Source organism: Hippocampus zosterae, chromosome 11, assembly GCF_025434085.1.
Source record: "Hippocampus zosterae strain Florida chromosome 11, ASM2543408v3, whole genome shotgun sequence".
NCBI lineage: Eukaryota > Metazoa > Chordata > Actinopteri > Syngnathiformes > Syngnathidae > Hippocampus > Hippocampus zosterae.
Genome location: NC_067461.1, coordinates 6123524 through 6145039, shown reverse-complemented (window position 1 = coordinate 6145039; position 21516 = coordinate 6123524). Strand labels below are relative to the sequence as shown.

At 43.6% G+C, this 21516-nt stretch overlaps 1 protein-coding gene and 1 long non-coding RNA gene across 2 annotated transcripts in view; one reads left to right on the top strand and one right to left on the bottom strand.

Annotated features, from left to right (window-relative positions):
• pax2a (paired box 2a) overlaps positions 1-7024 on the bottom strand; it is a 36306-nt gene extending 29282 nt beyond the window's left edge. Inside the window, exons 1-3 of the mRNA XM_052080210.1 lie at positions 6284-7024; positions 5090-5255; positions 4319-4516 (exon numbers count right to left, since the gene is read on the bottom strand). Coding sequence (XP_051936170.1) covers positions 4319-4516; positions 5090-5255; positions 6284-6326 — 407 coding nt within the window. The 5' untranslated portion in view covers positions 6327-7024. The remainder of the gene's footprint in view (positions 1-4318; positions 4517-5089; positions 5256-6283) is intronic.
• The window catches only part of LOC127610282 (uncharacterized), a 119105-nt gene that overhangs the window by 83953 nt on the left and 13636 nt on the right, over positions 1-21516 (top strand). The window lies entirely within an intron of this gene.

The following is a 21516-nucleotide window of genomic DNA, read 5'->3' as shown; positions in this document are numbered from 1 at the left end:
ACACGCACACACACACAGGATCAATCAATGTTGCCTCCCGAGCGTGGAGATTTCACAGCAGGCCGGGCCACTCCGGGACACTTTAAACACAGCTCATCATGTCCACTTAGGCCCCCGTGCATGTGAAAGCACGCCGCGGTCCGAGGACCCCGCTCGTATCCTCCCCATTCAGGTCCCAAATAGGCAATCCCTGGGTTTTAGGGTCAATCTCTGGGTTTATGTGTGTGTGTGTGTGTGTGTGTGTGTGTGTGTGAGAGAGGCAGAATGGGGCCCTCCCGAGAATGTGCTTTTCAATCTAGCGGGAATTCTGAGCTCTGAAATATGATAAAGTCCATCCCCGCACACACACACACACACACACACACACACACACACACACACTAGGGGGACGATGTGCTGTGTCGGGAAAGTCTTCATTGCACTTTGGTCTGAATGATCTTGCAAACAAAGCATGAAATCACATCAATTCACCTCAATGATCAGCTTCACTGACTCTACCTGGCCAAGTCTAATAATCCCCCCCCCCCCCCCACCCTCCCGCTTCTTTTTCACTCTCTTCCACCCACATCCATTTCTGTCATATCTACTTGCTGGACCAGGTTTAGCCCAAACCACCGCTGCCCAGCAACTGTTAAAATTCACAATCGGTGCGGCCCAAGTTCTTTTGCCCCCCCCCCCCCCCCCCCCCCGCGTTTGATGAGTTACTTTCTCGGGGTTCCTGCGGATCATTAATGGGAAAAAAAAATCTTAAAAGGCATTGAATTTCAAAACAAGGCCTCGGTTGCCATTAAAAAGACTGTGAAGACACGACGAGTGGGATTTTAAGGTTTGAAAATAGATGTAGTCCCAAATCTCAAAATAAATCTGAAAAAAAAAGTTCATCTTCAATACACTGGCGGGTCTCGTTTTGTGGGATCTCTGAAATCCAGAAAAATCTGAATATTTGCTTGACCCCACCAAATTGGAGTGACACTGCAAAATTGCTGACTGCAAAAGATGTTTTTTTTTTTGTGCCTGACCGCAGTTGTCAGTTTGAGAAGTTTACCGTGTCCTTTCTCAAAACAGAATCTGTTCTTGAAACGCCGAATTCCCAGAGCAGGCGTTGGCATAAAAATCTTTCCGGAGAGCTCCATTGGAACTCGGCATCAACAAAAACTTGACTGGGCACTCGATTCAGGTTGATGAGCATCACAATCTTATGCCCGCAGCCTTTGAACAACCTGAAGACGACCAAATCTGCTCAAATGACCTTTCCTGTGATGCTAAATTCCAGTGCAGCCCTCTGGATAATCTTTGCGTGGTTTTCCTTTTTTAACCAACACTGATGCATTTGTTTCAGCGCATTAGATGAATTAAAAGTGAAGAACATCGATGCGGTTCTTGCGCTCTTCCGTTTGTCTGTATGCAAGCCTTTGACGGAAAGAAAAACCTCTACCTCTCGGACTTTCTTGCTTTACCTCTCAATTAATTTCTCGCTCACCCCTCCGCCGTCTATTTTGATCTTTCCGAGGTTGTCCCGACAATTGGCCAGGCTTTCGTATGAGCATAATAAGAAGATCGCTGTAAATGCGTTCAGGCAAACACACACACACGGACGCTGGGATTTGCACAAGCTCTTTTGTCGACGCCAATCGCATTACATTCACACCGTGACCGCGATAATCTTTTGATTGACATGCGAGCGCGAGATCATTGAATAACAGTCGGCGTCGGGAATCTCGTGCCGAGGCCCCGACAGGTGTGACGAAAGAGAATTACAAGGTGGCGCGGCGTGTGTGCGGATGTGTGTGCTCGAGGCTCGGGCAGCGATGGGTTAACGTCCTCAGGGATGGAGATGGAGGGGGGGGGGTGTACACTGGTTTCATGTGTCTCATGTGTCCCCCCCCCACCCCCCCACCTCTCCTCTTCCCCCCACCTTACCCCGTCCTCAAACAAAAGGCCCCGCAGCCTCCTCCAGAAAACACACATCAATATTTTATTTGAATTTCTAACATCTCACCACAACGGTTATCTGACCGCATGGCTCGGGGGGAGCCTCATAAATTCAAGGACTTTGTTTTGCAGTCCATGTTGTCGCTATTGAATAAGCAATTCTGGAAGGGGCGAATTAACGACTTTTGTGTTTTGGGCTGCTGTGGAAAGAAAGGAAAATCCCCAGAAGGAATATGAAAATGGGGATCAATAGTCGCGATTGGAGGACCCGCGTGGCTTCGTGGGGCAAACAGAAGGCAACCCTTGCCTCGTTGTCATCTTTAATAATTCACGGCGGGAAAACGGGTTTAAAAGCCGGGACATCCTCTTTAGTCAAGGGAGCAGAGGTCAGCCCCCTTGAACCGCTGGGACCACTGAGTCACTGCTGCCTCGCTAAACAACAACCTCACAGGTGCACGCTGGACCCCTCCCACCACTTTTTTTTGTCACAGCAGCTATCATGAGACATTGTTGGCAAGTTAAAAAAACATACCTTTAGAGCTAATGTCAATTATTAACACCATCGACAAGCAAGTTTTTAAAAGTCAAGCCTATTTTAGCCCAACAGGTCTCTCTCTCTCTCTCTCTCTCTCACTCTCTCTCTGTCTCTCTCTCTCTCTCTCTCTGACACACACACACACACACACACACCATCGATGCAAACCTGACCGAACATTTCATCTCACTTGCCATGCATTTCGAGTGACGGATGAAAAAACCAAAAGCAAGGCCGTTGAAACATCAAACCCACAAATGCTCTCACACACACACACACACACACACATACATCCCTACATATACTGTACATGTATAGGGATTTCTCTCTCTCTCTCTCTCTTGCTGTGTGTATGTGTGTGTGTGTGTGTGTGTGTGTGTGTGTGTGTGTGTGTGTGTGTGTGTGTGTGGACCTCACAGCTTCTTCTACCTTTAGTTGGACGTGTTATGAGACTCTCCTCAGCTCATTAAAATGTAATGCTGATGACCAGCTCTCTGGAACAGTGGCTCCTAACCAAAGTTCAACACTCCTCCAAGGGCAGCCCCCCCCGCCCCCCCCCGCCCCCCCCACTCACTATCACCACCACCAGCGTCAAGAAAGACACTTTAGTCCATTTAAGGCAGAAATGGGAAACTATTTCAAGCGACATAAAATAAATAGATTCACTTATCATTATCAGTGAAAACATATCCCCCCCCCCCCCCCCCACATTAGTGAGAGGTAAAAGAATAAGGACGCAATTAGGGCATTTTAAACAAGATGAAACAAAAACAAAAAGAAACAACAAAATGAGTGTAATTGATCTTTTCTAAAATTATGCATCCCCTTATAAAATAGTCAGTACACAGAAATAATGTCTCATTTCTGTTAGGAATGTAAACAATTTCCCGTAACATAAATATACTGTATATTATCAAATACATTTGTATATCAATTAGTTTAAATATTTCGATGTACAGTACTACTACTACTAATAGTAATAACATTTACCTAAACTAAAAAGCTACACACAATTAATATATTTTCTAAGGTGTTATCAATGAAAGATATTTAATCATAAGCGTAATCATAACCCACATGTGAGTGTCATCCAGAGCGTTTAAAGCTATATGAAATAAACATATATAGGATTTTACCTCAAAAACATGCTTTGTAAAAGGCATAATTGCGCATTCATAACGTGAATAGATTTCACTTTGGGCTATATGGATAACATTTATTTAAAAAAAATAAATTAATGATTGTATATATAATTTTAAAGCTAACGCACACACGCATGTTATAGCCACACTAATAACACTACGAACCCGATTGTCAACTATTAGAATCACGGATAATGACAAATATGGTGTCGTCATCGTACGACCGAGCCCATTTACGATCGTCATCGAAACAATGTTCGTCAACATCCGGGTATTTCCAAATGATCATAACAATTAATATTATGGCGATAACGAGGCGATTATCGTCCAATGGAGAGACGACATGTCGGCGACGTGTCCTCGCATGGCGCTCCGCCTCTTGAAACATTTGGCGGGGCTTTTCCCGCCGTCTGCACACCTCCTTACACCCTATCGATCGTTTTTTCTTTTTTTTTAATCGAGACAGATGCGATTTTCTCTCTCTCTCTCTCTCTCTCTCGCTCTCTCTCTCTCTCTCTCACTCCCCCCACCCCCGCCACGCTGCGCGTCGGAGGGCCACAAGAGTCCAGGTGGGGGTGGGGGGGGGATTGAATTGCACCTGCAACAGACCACCCGTGCCGACTACCCAAAACGGCCTTTTGAAAACTCACAATTAGGACGCGTTGCGGAAAAAAATCACCCATTTGGGATGCGAATGATCAGGTCTTACCTGTTGATGGATGACACGCTCGGCACGGTGTCGTTGTCGCAAACGCCTTCGGCCAGTAGCCGGTCCCGGATCTCCCAGGCGAACATGGTCGGGTTCTGGCGCTTGTACTCTGCAATCTTATCCACCACTTTCGGAGTCGCCACCTTCGGTTTGGAGCCCCCGATCACCCCCGGTTTAATACTGCCCGTCTCGTAGTACCTGCACACAGTTGCACGTTTAATATCGTCAACGATTCATCCACGTTAGCTCCCCCCCCCCCTCCTTTTTTATTTTTTTTTGCGGTTAGTGCATGGATTCAATTGTTTTTTTTTTAATCATGGCGCTGAGTGCATGGGAGTGGGTTTAAAAAAAAGTGTGCATGCATGACATGCCACCATGACGTATTATTCTTCTTCTCCTTCCTAAAAATAAAATTAAATTTAAAAAAACAATGTTTCTGACAAACATTCAGTGTGTGTGCATTGAAATACCTCTGAAATGCCTTCTGATAGCTGGGAAAAAAAATATAATTTCAAAATATTACCTTTCGTGCTCACGTGTGTTTGGAATTACATATCAAAGTGTTCCCGTTTCGAAAAGCTTCCCCCCCCCCCAAAAAAAAATAGCAGTGTGCAAGCCAAAAATAAAATAAAATAATCAAAATAAATAATAAAAGCTGCCTTCGCACTATGCTGAGGTTGGAATGGAGCTGCAAGATTGATGATTTTGACACGTCGTGCGTGCGTGCGTGCGTGCGTCGGTCCTTTTGTTCCTTTTTTTTTTTTTTTTTACCTGCCGAGGATTTTGCTGACGCAGCCGTGACTGACCCGTAGCTGTCTGGAAATGTCACACGGCCGGACCCCTTGATGTGCCAGCTCCACAATCCTTTGCCGCACCACGTCCGGGAGGGGTCGGCCGTTCACGAACACCCCACCGAGCTGGTTCACGCCGCCGTGCCCTGCGTGGGATACAACAGCGGCACCGGGGAGGGGAGCATAACATTACATACCTGAAGAAGGACTCACCTGCCTTTTTTCGGGCTTTTCATTTGCGTTCGTCGGGGAAAAAAATTCTTTAAATTTTTTTTATTTTGATTTTTTTTTTTGTTATTGCCTGGATCTGCTTCTGTCATATTTTCCAAGATCAGCTCGTGCGGTGCAACACATGTGGCGCGTCTTACGTTTCGACCTGTTTAATTTTCCTTGCACGATTACGGTAAATAATTAAAATGACCTTTGATCACTCATATTACAAACGCCGATAAATAATTGACGTGCAGGCCGGGGGCTCCTCTCAAGCTGTATTTTTGTTAATACTTCAATTCTTGTTATTTTATTTTAGCACTGTAATGAGAAATTGTTTGGCATCATTTACACACACTGATCTCCGTAATGTGATGTCACACGTAATAAAAAAAAGCTTTGTATTCAAATTGAGCACTTGGAAAAAATATAAAACAAAAGAGCCTTAAAAAAAGTTTTACAAAATGTATTTTGGTGCTCTTGGAAGAATTTGTAAGATGTGAGTGATCCAACGTTGAATAGTTTTTAAGGATGATTGCAATCATAACGAGGGTCTACTTTTAAAGGCAGAATCATGAGGCCAAAATGAAATAGTGACATCATCGCCGTTGAATTTGTGCTCAACATCATTCGATTTTTCGAACGAATTCTGCCATATTTTCATTGCTCTTTCAAGAAATTAATTCGACTGATTTTCTTTCCCTGCGCATCAAAAAAAAGCCGAATCTCGACTTTTTTCAATTCGCGCTCAATATACGAAATAATCAACTTAGGTGAAAGCCAGCATTATAAAACCAAATCAAATAGAATCACACAAAAACTCGTACCAAAAAAGAACAGAAGCCATTTCATCCCTTAACGTGTTTTTGCAGCCAAACTCGAAGCAGCTTTTCATTTCAAAACTATCGCAGATTTTTTTTTTTTATTTTGGTCTTCTATTTGCGATATTTTCAAAAAGACTCACGGTGCATGGCGGAGAAGGGGTCTGCCTTGCAGTGAATATCCATGGGATAGCAGAGCAAAGAAAGGTAATCGACTGAGGTCGCCGTCTCGCCTCGATGGTGCAGCAGCCGTCAAAGAGGAAAAAATGTTCAAAAAACAAAAAAAAAAACAAGCCAACCAGTCCGTGTGGCCGATAGAGTCCGCGCGAGCTGCCGTACGAGCGCAGCAACTTCTCAGCTCTTCAAAGAAAGAAAGAATTCGTCCGTGTAAAAACAAAACCAAAAAATAGAAGAGAGAAAAAATCTTAAAACAAAATTAAATAAAAACACAAAACGAGTACGTGGGTGGTGGTAGTGGCGGTGGTGGTGGTGGGGGGTTGTCAGGTGCAGAGAATGACCCACGCGTGCGGCTGCGGAGAAGCGGACTTTCCTTCCACGCGGGTCCCGACCGAGCAGCCGACAAATCCTACTTCGGCGGCGGCGAACAGGAGCGGCGGCGTGGGGTCCCCCCGGTGGCTGGGTCGGAGGAAGAAACACGGCCCCCCTCAAAAAATACAAGGGGGTGGGCGCGTGGGGCGGGAGAGGGGGGGTGGTTGAGGGGTGGTACGGCTGAGGGGGGGCGGGGGGGCGGAGATGACAACAAGCGGGTCCCCCTCTCCTCCGGAATGGACCGTGCCTGCCTGCCTGCCTGCCTGCCTGAGCTTTGGGCTGAGAATGAAGCCCCGCTCGCTTGTGTTTCTGTTTCTAAAAGTCCCAACAGACACCCCCCCCCCCCACACCTCCACACCCACTGCCCTCCTTCACCCTCCTCCTCCTCCTTCTTCTTCTTCTATCACTCCATCCCACAGATCCTCTCCGCATAGAGATGGATGACTTGTCAGACAAAGGCAATAGATTCCAACACTTTGTGATTCGCCCACGCAAAAGAGAGAAAGGGAGAGAGAGAGAGAGAGGAAAAAAGATGCAGCTCAAACGAGAGCATCCGACAGTCAGGGAAAGGAGGGAGACCGAATGGGAAATGATGACTTTTTTTTTTTTGGTTTGTTTTAAAACGGAATTAAAAGGCGGTTTTTGTTGTTTCAAGTGCTGCTTTCTCAAGACGTCCAGTACAAATGACACGTGTGCGAACCTTGCAAAAGTGCACAGAATCGTCTACAAAAAAAACTCAAATTGTATTTTCGCGATGTAGTTATTTTTTAATATAGTTTTTTCAGTGCAGGTTGGGACCTCTTCATTTTTTTTCTATCAGGGGCTTCATGGAGTCTCACTAAATGCGACCAACAATGGCACATGTCTCTGTTTTTGGTGACTTGTATTTAAAATGAAAAACAAACCAAAAAAAAAACCAAAACACATTTGAAGATGTGAACTGCTGTCAGGTGATTATAATAATACTTTAAAAAATTGACTTTAAGTTTGTCATTGGGTGCCTTTTTCCTGGAAGGGTGCATGCCATGCCCCTTATATGTTTGATGAAATTAATTTAATAGACTCGCCAGTGTGCAACGTTTTGATGACTTTCATTCAAAATCTATGAATATTCACGACGTGCACGCACGCTGTGCAAAAGTTGCGAAAAAATACATTTAACGAGCCCATCAATGATACTTGTGCAGCTCTTCCGCCGATTAAAAAAAAGAAGTAAAAATAGCACGTAGTATACAACTGATGTGATGGGCGGGGGGGGGGGGATCAAGACTACATCCACCCACCCCTATTATGTTCTTCATTATGTTTCCAGTCCACTGTAAATTGCAGGTGTATTATGTCTATCGGGTGTCACGTAAAGAGTCACAAAGAGGGGGGGGGGGGGGTAATCAGGACAAACATTGACCGTTTTTCTGCACCTAATGACTTGTATTTTAAAATCTATGAATAGCACTCATAACATGCACAAACACGTTTACATCTATTAAACGTGTAAGCGTCCTTCAAATGCCCCCCCCCCAAAAAAATCAAAATGGCTTTATTATATGTCAAAATCTGTTTTAACTCTTTATGAAGGCTTTTCTTATCAAGCGCTGGATAAAATCTAAAATTACATTGAATGGGGCACTATGATAATTAGAATATTGAAAAATACAGCACCCATATTTGTTGTGAAAATGTTGGCTGCTTTAGAATGGACTTAAACAATATCATATCACTGTTTCAGTTGTGTTCTCTGTACAGTTGAGTAGCCCGAGAACCTTTTTTCCCCCTGTCAGTTGCTTATACAAAATTCAACTAAATGATTGAAAAAGCAATGGGACCAACAATGACACTTGTGGTACTTTTGGATGACTTGCATTCGGGACAAAATCATTAATGTGAGCAGATTATCTGTTTAAGGTGTAACAAAAATAATTGTAGTTTTTCAAATATGTCATTTTTTTACCCCCGTGTGACTTGAAAACAGGGGTGCAAGGTGGGCGGGGCATAGAATGTTCCTCTCGATGTATGAAAAAAATGCAAGCAGCACCACTATTTGTGCTGATTCTAAAACAAGATAGCTGATGTCTTATAAAACAACTAATTAGAAAATATTTTTATTCCAAACATGTTTTCTGTTCTTCAGTATAGGTGGTTTAAAACTTTATTCTACCAGGGACCACTAATTAAAATAAAAACACACAATGCAACACTTCTTATTATTATTATTTAGTCTGGAATTATTGTAAAAAAAAGAAAATAAATGACTAAAATGAAATTTGTATTTTACCCCAAATTCCACTTTTGCCTCTAATGGCCGCCTGCAGTGAGTGAGTCACCACTAGGCCATCATCATCATTTTCTTCATCATCTTCATCATCATCCACTCCGCGACTATTCGCGGTGGTGCTCTGTAGATGGCGCTCATACAGCAGCTTTGTGGTGTCCGTGCATTCCGCTGTTCGGGCGACTCACTTGCAGCTCGGCCGGGTCAAAGTTCGGGAGTAAACCTACTGTAGCTGGAGGAAAATCCACTACTACCCCCCCCCCCCCCCGCCCCCTTCATAATCTCTTCCGCTCGGACTCAATCCGTTCGGAGAACAAAGGGTTACAAAAAGTGTGTGTGTGTGCGTGTTTAAAAGCACGTGGTCATATACAGTAAATACTCATAACCGTCGATTTGACCATGTGTGCGTCGTGACGTCGTAAATAATCAAAATAGGAGAAATGATAGACAAAAAGGTTGCAGTCAAAGTCACTCACAGACGAGTAAGAGTACTTGGGAGATCATCTTTATTTTTGTCAAACTACAAAACACAAAGCCTATTGTTCGGAATTATGTATTTTAGCTGTACTTACATTGATAATATATATAGCACATATTAATATGGAATCAGTTTGTTTCTTGTATTGATTTTGAAAGTAAGAATGAAGCAGCTTCCATACACCATTTATTGTTTTTGTATGACATATGCTTAGTTGTTCATCTGATGTCTGGTTTTATCATTTCGCAACCAAACAATGCAAAACCAAACCAAACAATTTACAATACCTGATGTATTTGTATTGTACAATACAAGTCACGTTTGTTTGTGTAGCATATTTCACAACACCCCCACCCCTCCAAAAAAAATTGTAAAGCAACTTCAAAAATTGAAAACAAGTCTATGAAAGCACAAATTGGTGACACTGACACATCGACAGTAAACGTCAGAAACCAATAGGACAGTGTCAATCTCGCGTTGGGTCCAAATCCAAAAGAATAAAGACCCGTGGCTGGTACAGTCTTAATAATCATTCGAATAACTGCAGCAGTCGTTTTTTCAACACTACTTAACTACTGTATGATAAATTTTTTGTCGTGATTTATTTGTCCATTTCTTGGATATATTTCACACCCTTTGACTTGATTGTATTTAGGTGCATTTCACTAACTATAAGGCATCTTCGAGATGAACTTATCTTTTTTTTCTAAATAACAGTAGTAACATCATATAAATAATCATAATACAGTAGTCATATTTTTTTTGTTTCTTCTTTTTTGGTGGGGTTTGGGGGAGTAGTCTTGGGGGGTGTTAGGAGCTTCTGGTACAATATGTAGCACCATGGGCTGTAATTTCACACGTCAGTGCACTTTTGCCCTAAAGCAGCTGCCCCCCCCCCCCATCACACACACACACACACACACACACATACACACACACACGCAATGTGCCCCCCGTCCCCGACTTTTTATGCCAGGCCGCCCTCACTCCCACCCACCCATCCATTCATCCATCCATCCACCAACCACACCCAAAACAAATCTCATTCGTTTACCGTCTAAATTTAGATAATAGCGCCCCCCCCTCCATAACCGCCCCCCCTCCCACCCCCTATCGATTTGTGATGCCGAATAAGGGGGAGAGCAAACAAATCTTCCGTTTTTACAAACCCGTGACCCGTGACGCACATTTCAACTCAATCGATCGTTGTTGTTTTTTTTTCCTTCTTTATTTAAAAAAAATATCTCTCTGCTGGGACCACCCGTTCACGTCCGCGCTGCAAATTTCACGCGGGCCAAAACATTAAGGCACACCTGCGTATTTTTCACCGATAATTATAATCAATATCCCTCTATAGCTATTGATTGATTATCCTGGGAGGTGTTCCCAATATTTTGGTTGGAAGTCAGTAAATTGGTGGTTCGAAGTTCAAATCTTGATCATCGTTTTTATTTATTTTATTTATTTTTTGCGTCATAATCTTTAGGCTGAAGTTCCGCCCCCGTCAAAGCAGCGGAAGCAACAACAACAACACACAAACACCTCACGTGATGTTTGCCTTTCAGTTTGAGTCCACATGCTCGACAGCAGTGCGGATTGATTTTGCACTTGCTTTTAATTTCGTCATAATTAATGACATCATTACGCATTGATTTTCCCAGCCTTACTCCCTCACAACGAGGATTGTGAACTATGTTTTTCCAATCAAACCACATCAATAAAATTATTATTTACGATACTCTATTATTTCTTTTTATTAATTTCATCGAACTTATCTATTGGCGGTAGAATTATTGTAAATATATTTCCTCTCGCAAGTGGATCATTGTATTTTACGGGCCAAAGTCAACATCCCCAAATGAAATAAATACTACGAATATTAATATTTTGAGACGAAATGCAAAAGTAGAGCACGTGGTCCCGCGTCCAAGTTGGCGGGTGTGTCGAAAGAGGCGAGGCGGCGTTTCCTACCTGATCGAGCGGCACAGAGAGCCACGGTTCTCCCTTGTCTAATGGTGCGTCTCCCCCGATGCAGCCCACTACGTTTGCCCGGCCTCCCGCGCGCCCTCCCCGGCATGGGCGTCATGCTTCTCCTCGCTGGCTCGCCGGTTCTCTGGATGTCTGAAGATTTTTTTTTTCTGAGCGATCATCCACAACTAAACGGCTTACACACACACGCACACACGCACGCACACACACGCACACACACACACACGTAAAGGAAAAAAAAACTCTGCTCCAGTGATCTGCGATTTTTTTTCCTTCTAACTTTGGGCAAAAGCACTACGTTTAACTTCCTATTTACTTTGCGTGATTCATTGATAACACCATCCACCTCATGATACAAAACTAAGCACTTGAGACCTTGACAGTGGTCCGTATGCATATTTGATGTTGTGTGGCAGTGGCAAAAATACACAACATGGCAACTGTGATCTAAAACTCACAATTACATAGTAAATGATGTTCCTTATGAGATGATCACAATCGTTAATTTCTTAGCTAATGTGCTATCGCTGTAAAAAGTGGGATGCTCTTTGCAGTCCTGTGCCTCAGAGATGCTGAGAGCAAACTTTTGTGTGTGTGTGTGTGTGTTCAACAGTGTGAAGGGGGTGGGTGTAGTGGAGGGGCACAAAATAGTTCCAGGCAGAAGATAAACCTCAGTAACTGGAACATTAACAGATGAGTAACCAGTAAAAATGCAATATTACAATGTCCACAAGAACGGCAGAGCGTGCGAAGGCCATATAATACAACATTAAAAGATTATAGCTTCTCTATCGGCTATTTAACAAACATTTTGTGTTAAAAGATTCTTTATAATGCTTGAAGTTCAGCGGTGGCAATAAGACCGCCACTGGACCAAAGACTTGGAATGGATACGGTGGCAAACTTTACCCCTAAAATACTCATACACTTGCTGGTACTGTGCTTTAAAAAGTCGACTTGCGGGGCACTTTAAAAAAAAAATTGACATCAAATCTTTATGGCACGTGAACATTATTATTCATTGGACCAATTCAAGTGAATCCTTTGGAGGGAAGGTTTCATTTCAGGGGAGAAAAACGGCTGCAGTGCAAAAATACTGGGTGGGGCCGGGGGGTTAGAGTTAAAACACAAGTAGAGAATTATGAATATTATCATGCGTTCTCTCTCTCTTTTCTGCTCCAATGGGCTACTTTTAGTTTTTTTTTCCACAAGGAGCCGACAATTTTGTATTGCTAATTTCAACTTGCTTCCTGAATTAAGATAAGATAAGATATCCTTTATTTGTCCCACACTGGGGAAAATTCCAGTTGGAGTTGAAGATGGCATAGTCCATTGCATGAGAAGGGAGGTGAACAAAGTCATTCTGATAGATGACATATTTGGATGGATTTTTGAAGCGCGTGAATTAAGACTCAAACAATAATGCGGCGATGGGACGCTCACAACTTAAATCATCTCTTCCCATTGAAATGAATGGAAATGTCATTAATCGGTTCCAAAAAAAAAAGAAATGCTGAATTTCAACCGGCCTTATTTATTTAGAAATGTATTTCTATTTTATTTTTGTTGATATGGTGGTCAGATCAGTTTCATCTTTCTGTGTCATTATTTGATAAAACAGGAAAGGTTGACGTGATGTAGCCTCAGATGTGTTTAAATTATTGTTGTAATCTGATTTATGATTTATTGACTTACCTTTACGGCACGCTTGTTTTGTTGAATTTTGTGAAGTTGTCATGGCGAACGCTGAAAAGTTTACAGTAGTATGTTAACGAATGTAAGTGAAGTGGATGAATGAACCTTTTTCCGAGATTAATTCGTGGTGCATGGTGCCGATATTTCAGCATAAAACAAATCTATTCAACTGCACTTATTTATTTACAATTAATCCGCTCTTTATTGTGATAGACTTAAAGTTATTGTTTGTATTTGTTAAAAAAACACATTGGAAAAGGACTTTGAAAAAAATAATCGCGTATTAATCCTCAATAGTAGTAATGGGTAGGCAGGGGGCGGGGGGTGTGAGTGCAATTAGATTACATTTCAACATTTCAACATTCAGGCCTTTCCCATCCGGAATTTTTTTTTTCTTAGCCAAGGTGGGCACTCTGAGGGGTCAATAGGAACACCCGAAAGGGAGGAACCCAAATGGAGCGCCTAAAATAGCCATAAAGCGATGCGGGCTGCCTATAATGGAACCTAAGCTCTTCCCTGAGCCGCAGACACCTTTTTCTTTCTTTTTTTTCTTTTCATTTTTTCCCCCTCCAGTTTGTGACCCCTCTGTAGCAGAGGAGTTATTTTTGCTCAGATTTAGAGGAGAGGGATATTTGTGGTGGTCTACTCCATTAAACTACTTCACTGGCGTCGGGTCTGTCCAAGCCTGAGGGCTAAAGAAGTGTGTGTGTGTGTGTGTGTGTGTGTGTGAGTGTTGTGTGTTTGAGTGTGTGTAAAGGAGGTCAAACTAATGTTGACCAACCAGCAAACGATCACTTCCTGTCTCCTCTCACCTGCATTTCCACCCTCCCCCTCTTCTTCCTCCCACTGTGTGGCGTTGCACTTGCTCGTCGCCTGAACTTTAAATAAGCCGCCGTACCCTCCCTCCAGCCCAGCCTCTGCTACTCGACCCCACTCTCCCCCTCACTCAGAGGCCATTGTGTGCACCAGCCTGTGCCCATCACCCATCACCATCACGGCTGACGTGTTCGTGTCTTAATGTTCCGAATGAATATGATGGAACTTTTCAACAACAGACGGTATCAACCCCCCATTTCCAACACATGCGCACGATTGCCTTAGAAAAATTGAATTAACCCACTCGAGATCTCGGTGAAACCCGTTTATAATGTAAATACCTAAAGTCAGAACACACACCATAAGATATTTTCAAATGTTATTTTGAAATGACTTGGATCATTTCTGATTCCAGTTTGTGAAAATCACCATCTCAAGCAGCTCAAATATTAAATAAGAATCACTTTCTTTCCTCCGCTTCATTTTCCTCACAGTGTGCCAACATGTTTGTTGAACTAATTGCTGCCCTCATCCCGAATCATGTCCACACAAAAACAGGAAGAAGGTGGAATAGTCCATTGCATGAAATAGGAGGTGGGGGGGGGGGGGGGGTGAATTACTTGAAACTATCACGATAGATGAAACATCTTGAAAGGTTTCAAGCGTGCGAATTTGGACTCAAAACTAGTTTACTCAAATATAAAGCAAGTTTAATTTGTTTTGCCACCGCACTCAAATCAAATCATGCCCCCCCCCTTTTGTATTAAAATAAGAAACCCCAACCCCCGAAACAACAACAAAATTACCAATGTTTTCCACTCCACTGTTTGTGTTCATACAGTTGTTGCTTAAACGGTTATGACATCACCATAGTGAACCGGTATCCGATCGTTGTTAGCATTGGCATTTAGCTAGCAAAACAATAATACACGCTTTAAACTGAAGAAAACTTTGAGATGTTTGGAGGCCCCTTAGAAATCTTGAGCTCTTGGGTATTGTTATATGTTGACAATTGTAGATTCCCGCCCGGCCGCCGGGAAAGCGGGCATATGCTAGCCGCCTGGTTGCCGGGATTGCTTTGTCGCAAACGTGGGCAGCCCTGCATCATCATCATAATCATCTTCTCCTTCTTGCCAGCTTTTCATATTCAAAGCCAGCGAGGGTTTAATTACCAAATGATGACAGTGTCAGATGGTAGCGCCGTGGCACGGAATGGGCGCGTGAGCGTACACTCGTGTCTGCAAACACCTTTTTTTTTTTTTTTCCTGTTTGCTAACGTCATGCAAGTCAGCGCGTGTGGAAATGTCGGGAATAAGGGAACCACGGGCTGCGGGCGGGAGGTGAGCGCACAGTAAAACATCTGTAATTTGTAATTCCCCACCTCCTCAATGGCTGCCCCTGGATTAAAGATTCACATCTATTGTCTTGACAGATGGGAGTGAGAGGGTAAGAAGGGGAAAGGGGGGTATAAAGGGGGGGGGGGGTACGTTCATGCATGCACATATTATTTCCATTCATGTATGAGCAGCAGATTTGGGCTAATCACAGTGGTGGTGGTGGTGGTGGTGGTGGGGGGGGATATCTACGCCCGTCTCTGGGTGGGCAACGTCGCCGTGTGCCTCAACTTCAGCTGCGGAGACATTAGAGAAGGGTTTTATCGTGTCTCATTTAGAAGGATATTAATCATCACAATCAGGATTAATCAGAGAATGAGATTCATGTGATTAGCATACATTAAAAAAAGTAAAAATTAAGTTTAGATTCAGGGATTTTCTGGAGGAGGGGGGTTTCGCTAAAACGTTTACATATTTTAATTTAACTGCTAATCATTCAACTTTAAATATACAGTATATTTTTTGACTAATAACATAATTCGTTTTATAGGGCCCTTTATTACAAAGTGGGTAGCCCCATTTTTTAAATTTTTTTTTTTAATACGGGTTTGGAATGATATGCAGGGACAGAGAGTATTTCAATAACATTAAAAAAAATTGCAAGAGTTGATTTTTGTGAAAACATTTACAAAATCGGTTCTTGCGCTTCATGCCGGTTTCTTCTTCAGCCATTTCTTGCTGTCCTTGAATGTTTTTTTTATGCCAAATGTCCATATTTTAAAAATAGCATTTTTCACCAGCACTTGCGTGATCTTTCGTGACCCCACCCCCCACCCCCACCCAGTAACACTGATGAAAACCATTGCCCCCCCCAGCATTTAAGTTGCCCATCCCTGGCATAGAGGAAGAGACATTGCCTCAAGTTTCTTCTTTCTTCTGTGTGGTCTACATTGAGAAGGCTGTGTGAGTGTGCGTGTGTGTGTGTGTGGGGGGGGTGGGGGGGGTGATCAGTGGAGTGAAGCAGACCACCTGAGAGTTGTTTTTGGGCATTAGTGTGTGTTTTCTCTCTCTTTTTCAACATACGTGTGTGTGTGTGTGTGTGTGTGTGTGTGTGCACGCGCGTGACATATGACACTGGGCATCCGAAAGAGAGGCGCCTCGCTCACTCTCCCTCTCCAAGCCGCATGAAAGGGAAGGCTGAGAGGGCCGATGAATTAAAGCCTCTCTTCAATAAAACATCTTTCAGTCTTTCAAGTAACACACGCTTGAGATGGCCCAGTAATTGACTTTGGGACTTTTAGGATTTACATGAACCCTCCAAAAGCAGCTTACCTGTGCAGCGATGCCCCTTGAGTCCATATTTATTCCCCCTGCTAACGTGGATTTCCATAAACTCACGCAACATTTGTATTTTTTTTTTCCCCCCCACTTCTCTCCCCTCCGCCTCCTTCTTCATTTCTGATAAATGCAAAACTACCCACTGGAGATAATTTGAGGGATTTATTTGCAGTGCTCAGATTTATTTATCTTGAATAAGAAATCTGGGCCAAATAAATCGGAATCCATTTGGCAGTGTTTTCGTCCACGCCGCCCGGCAGATTTGACTCAATAATGCGTCGTTTATCAAATTTGCATTGAGGGATTTCTCAATTTTTCTCTTAATCTTCTCGAACTGATTCTGGACTTACAGTAAACTCAATTTAATGCTTTCCACATTATTTAGTTTCTCATTATTCATCTTTCTTTTTTTTTTTTGAATCATGAAAATCCCCTTTTTGGATGATCTTCAGGAAAATTTAAACACGTTCAATTTGTAGTGGCACAGACAACACACCCACTGTAAAGTGGATGTCAACCACTCAGATCACATTAAAGCGCAGAAGAGGCTTTTTAGTTCCCTAAGATAAGATAAGATATCCTTTAGTCGTCCCACACTGGGGAAATTTACAGCCTCCAGCAGCAAGAATGTATGTAGAAAGAAGAAAGGAGAAAGAGAAAAAAAAACAACAAACATCTTTCAATTAAATACAATATGAACACAAATGGATAAATCGCAGTACTATTTACAATTTTCCTTCACATCATTTAATTATTATTATTATTATTATAATTACTTATATAGTAATTATAATTACTATATAGTTACTATTACTTATCAAGTACTGTACATTTTTAAACTACAGTTCAGTTTTTTTTTAAATAAAAACAAAAAAGATCAAATCTATCCTATTCCAAATGAATGTAAAAATTTAATATGAAAGCGTATAAAGAAAAAAAATGATTAAAATTGATTTCCTTAAGGGATAAAGTATTCTCTATTGAAACGGCTTGAAATGACATGATTCTATACCAGCCCGCCCCCTCCCCACTAAAACATCTTTTTTGTTATGTTTTATTAAAACTGGTCGTAAAATTCCACGTATGGCACTCGGTGTAGAGCAGGCATGTCCAAAGTCCGGCCCGCGGGCCAAATCCGGCCCGCGGTCGAATTTCATCCGGCCCTCGGCGCCTGTCATAAAATTGGTACCGTATGGCCCGCAGGTTGGGTGCAATGGAACACATGTTGCATTGACTGAGGTCTCGTAGACTGGTGAGTGATGTTTCATCGAGTACTGCTTCCCTCTAGTGGCTAAATGAGTAATAGCATTCACTAAATGAGTAATAGCATTTAGACACTAGAGGGCATGACTCACGAGTTAACAAGACATCACTCCGTGTTTATATTGACTGATATGTCATATGTATTGTTCAATGTAAAGAATGTCAGCCAAGGTCGGCCCCCCGACATTTTACCACATAAAATCTGGCCCCATTGGCCAAAAGTTTGGACACCCCTGGTGTAGAGTCTATCAAGCCATGTGTTTGATTTGTTTCTTTAAGAGGCGTGGCCTGAGTGAGTGACATCGGCATCTTGAAATCAATTTGTTTAGCTGTGTACCATGCGGGTTAGTTCACTGTTAGCTTCTGCGCCCCATGCCCCTTGCAAGTGGCTTCATTTTATATTGTTGTGTTTGACCCCCCCCCCCCCCCCACCACACACACACATCTTTCGAGCATATTTGAATTTTAATGTCCGACCTTATGGTGGTTTTATGACTCTGTATATTTCAAAGTAGTCCACGGTGAAAAGAAAGTTTGAGATCCACCATCGTAGTAAAAAGACTTTGCATTTTTCACGGCGGCACGCTGCATCCTACTCTGTAATAATCTTTTCACGCAAGACGTCTCCGTGCTGCTCCTCGGAGGGACAGGACACCTTGCCTCGTCCCACTTTGCACACAATAAACTCTTTAACAAGACGGGCAAAGTAACACCGAAGGAAGATCTATGGGAGGGGGCAGAGGAGCTTGGCAGATTTAATTAATTACCACATATTAAAATGTTTGTTTACAGAAGTGAGCAGCTACAAGAGGTCCGTTGTTAATTAATTTAAGGCGTACTTCCCGCCAGCCTCGGCGATGTGTCACAAGCCGCACCAGCTAACTCCCCCTTGGCAGCCACGCGGCGTCTCATTGGATATCCATCAATTGCTGCAAGGTGTGTGCGCAAAACCGAGATGCGCCGCGCCGCAAATTAGAGCCAATGTTAACATGATTGCATATTAAGATTTCTCATTAGCACAAAGAGGGAAGGGGGAAAAAAAAGGTGCGGGAAGTGGCGCAATGTGCAGCGCGTGCCTACGTGCGGTTGACTGAAACACTTCGGGCGGAGGCCCGAGCGTGGCGATGTGGACAGATTGGCGCCAGCGGAAGTGCGGTCCCGTCTCGGGAGGTTGCCTCGCGCAGACGATGATGCATCGAACTCCGCTTGAAGGTCAGCTGGACCCAATCCAGAACATCACCTGCAATCAATAGTGTGGGTAAAGTAGGCCCAACTGAACACATGTAAGGGCAAATACGCCACGATGGGGGGGACAAAAGGGCCTACACAGACCACTGGCTCGTTAAAACCAAACCAAAGCCAGGCTGCGGACCTGACATACGGATGCCATAAGAGAGGAGGTGGGGGGGGGGTTGCTGATACGACTTTAAGAGGAAAAAAATAGAGAGCTGAGCAACCTAAAAATGAAAGAAAAAACAACTAGTGTGTTTTCAACTACATAGCTTTGACTTTCAGTCAGCTATCTTCTTCATGCTAACGCTAAATATCATCCTTGTTGTGGTGAGCCTCATGTGTACACTGACAATACAGCAGGACTCACAGGCATAGTCTTTATCCTCTGCGAAGAATGACTAATATTAGTGCCGTACTGATGAGCCGGGAGAAGTTGAGACATCTCAATGAAAAGTATGTCCGTCTTTGTTTTAGACTGCCACACAAGAAAGAGAAGCAAAATGGCCGTCGAGTTGATGCGCTGGAACAATTCCTTTTAAAGCGATTTAAATATACACCATTGCTGTCTGGTTTTATAACATAAAATCTTGAAGTTCTGTTTTTCCCCCTCATCCAAATTTTTGGGCGGGGTGTTACATGTGTGGTCACGGAACGAATTAAATTAGTTTCTCAAGGTAGCACTTAATTAGTAAATGCAGACTTTTTTTTTTTGCGAGATGAGATCGTTCAGGTGTAGCTAATGACTATCACCCCTGCCCTCCCCCCCCAAAGAATGTGACGTGTGAAACTCATTTATACTCAATTGAATGATTGACTCAATGTGGGCCTCATATGTCACAGTGTAATGTGTGTGTGTGTGTGTATATACTTGCACTACTAAGTGGGAATTGAAGAATAGGAACCGTCACGTGAGGGCTGCTGTGCGCACAAACAAAAGAAGTCTCGTAGTATGAAAAGTGAGATTGATATCTCCTAGTGAACTTGAACTGAATATGGAGAAGGCTGCCTTTGACTCCCAGGGGAAGAAAAGGGCGCCTCCTCTTTTTCACCTCTGCCACAAAAAATGAGGTGGGGAGGGGGACAAATGCATGGGTGCGTCTATTTTTGTTGGTTCATCAGTATTCACTCATTCATCGTCTGAAATGTGGACAAGCTCTGTGCGGTGGATGAGGCGCAAATCTACCTTGGCGCACTAAGAAGTATGTCCGGTGTTGAATCTGGGATTATAGTCAAGTGGAACAATGACCCCCCCCCCCCCCCCCCCCCCGCCCCGGCCCCCCGCACACCCCACTCCAACCACGACAAAACAACTAGACAAAAAGTTAAATACAACCAAATAGAAAGCGATAACAAAGGACCAAAACAACTTGACCAACACAATCAAATCATGTTGCATAACGGCGGACGAGAACGCATCGGCCCTAAAATAAGCCCCCGGCACCCGACGGCGACCGTGACAAAAGCCGCTGGTGATGGGATTCACTGACCTGCCCCTGCATGGGTCACAAACTCGGCAAAAGTTTACAACGGCAAGGCAATGAGCCTTGTGAACATGTCTGTTCAAAGCCGCCTACATGGTGGGATGGATGTTGACATGGGTACGGATCAATGCCATATCTTAACGTGTATTTAATCATGTGCGATAGATGCCCCTCTGACCAGCCTCCCGCATGTTTTCCATGCGCAATTGTCATGTCCACTTTTTAAATATCTGCCAATAAATATAAACACGCACACACACACTTATACATATAAGTGCTGCTTGTTGCGAAGTTGTGTGTGCTAGCCCCCCTCCAGCCGTCAAGAGCCACTTCATAATGATCTCCCCGTGAAAGGTAAAATCAATTATATAACAACCACAAAAGAAGCGTTTTGTCATAAAATTGTAATGAATCAGGGTCCCGACCTCCCTCTTGGCACATTGACTCCCCCAGCTGAGGACCAGGGGCAGGTCGGTGGTCGGCACTTAACGACACGCAGGCTGCAGCGTACCGACGGCGTGCACGATCGCGCCTTTGTCTTCATTGATGCTGTGGCGGTGAGGGAGGGTGGGGGTGGGGGGGTTGAAGTTCTTGCCTACGCGTTTATCAATCACGGCGGGGCTCCAGCTGTTCCGCGGTCTTCGGCCTGTCTTCAACAGCCGGCCTTACAAATTGTCTGAAAGGGAAAGGCGAGCCGCGCGCGCACACACACGCACAAATACACGCGCGCATATGCTAGTAGCATCCACATGTGTGCGCACACTCGCTATTGTTCGCGTCTGGCGCCTGTGGTGACTAATGTCTTTCACGGACGCAGCCCTGCCGTCTGCTCGCCGCAATTACAGGACGGATTAACGGTTCTTTTCCCCAACACGCCGCCGCGCTGCGTTGTGACTCGGAGGAATCCCCGCGTTCCTGGATGAGCATCACG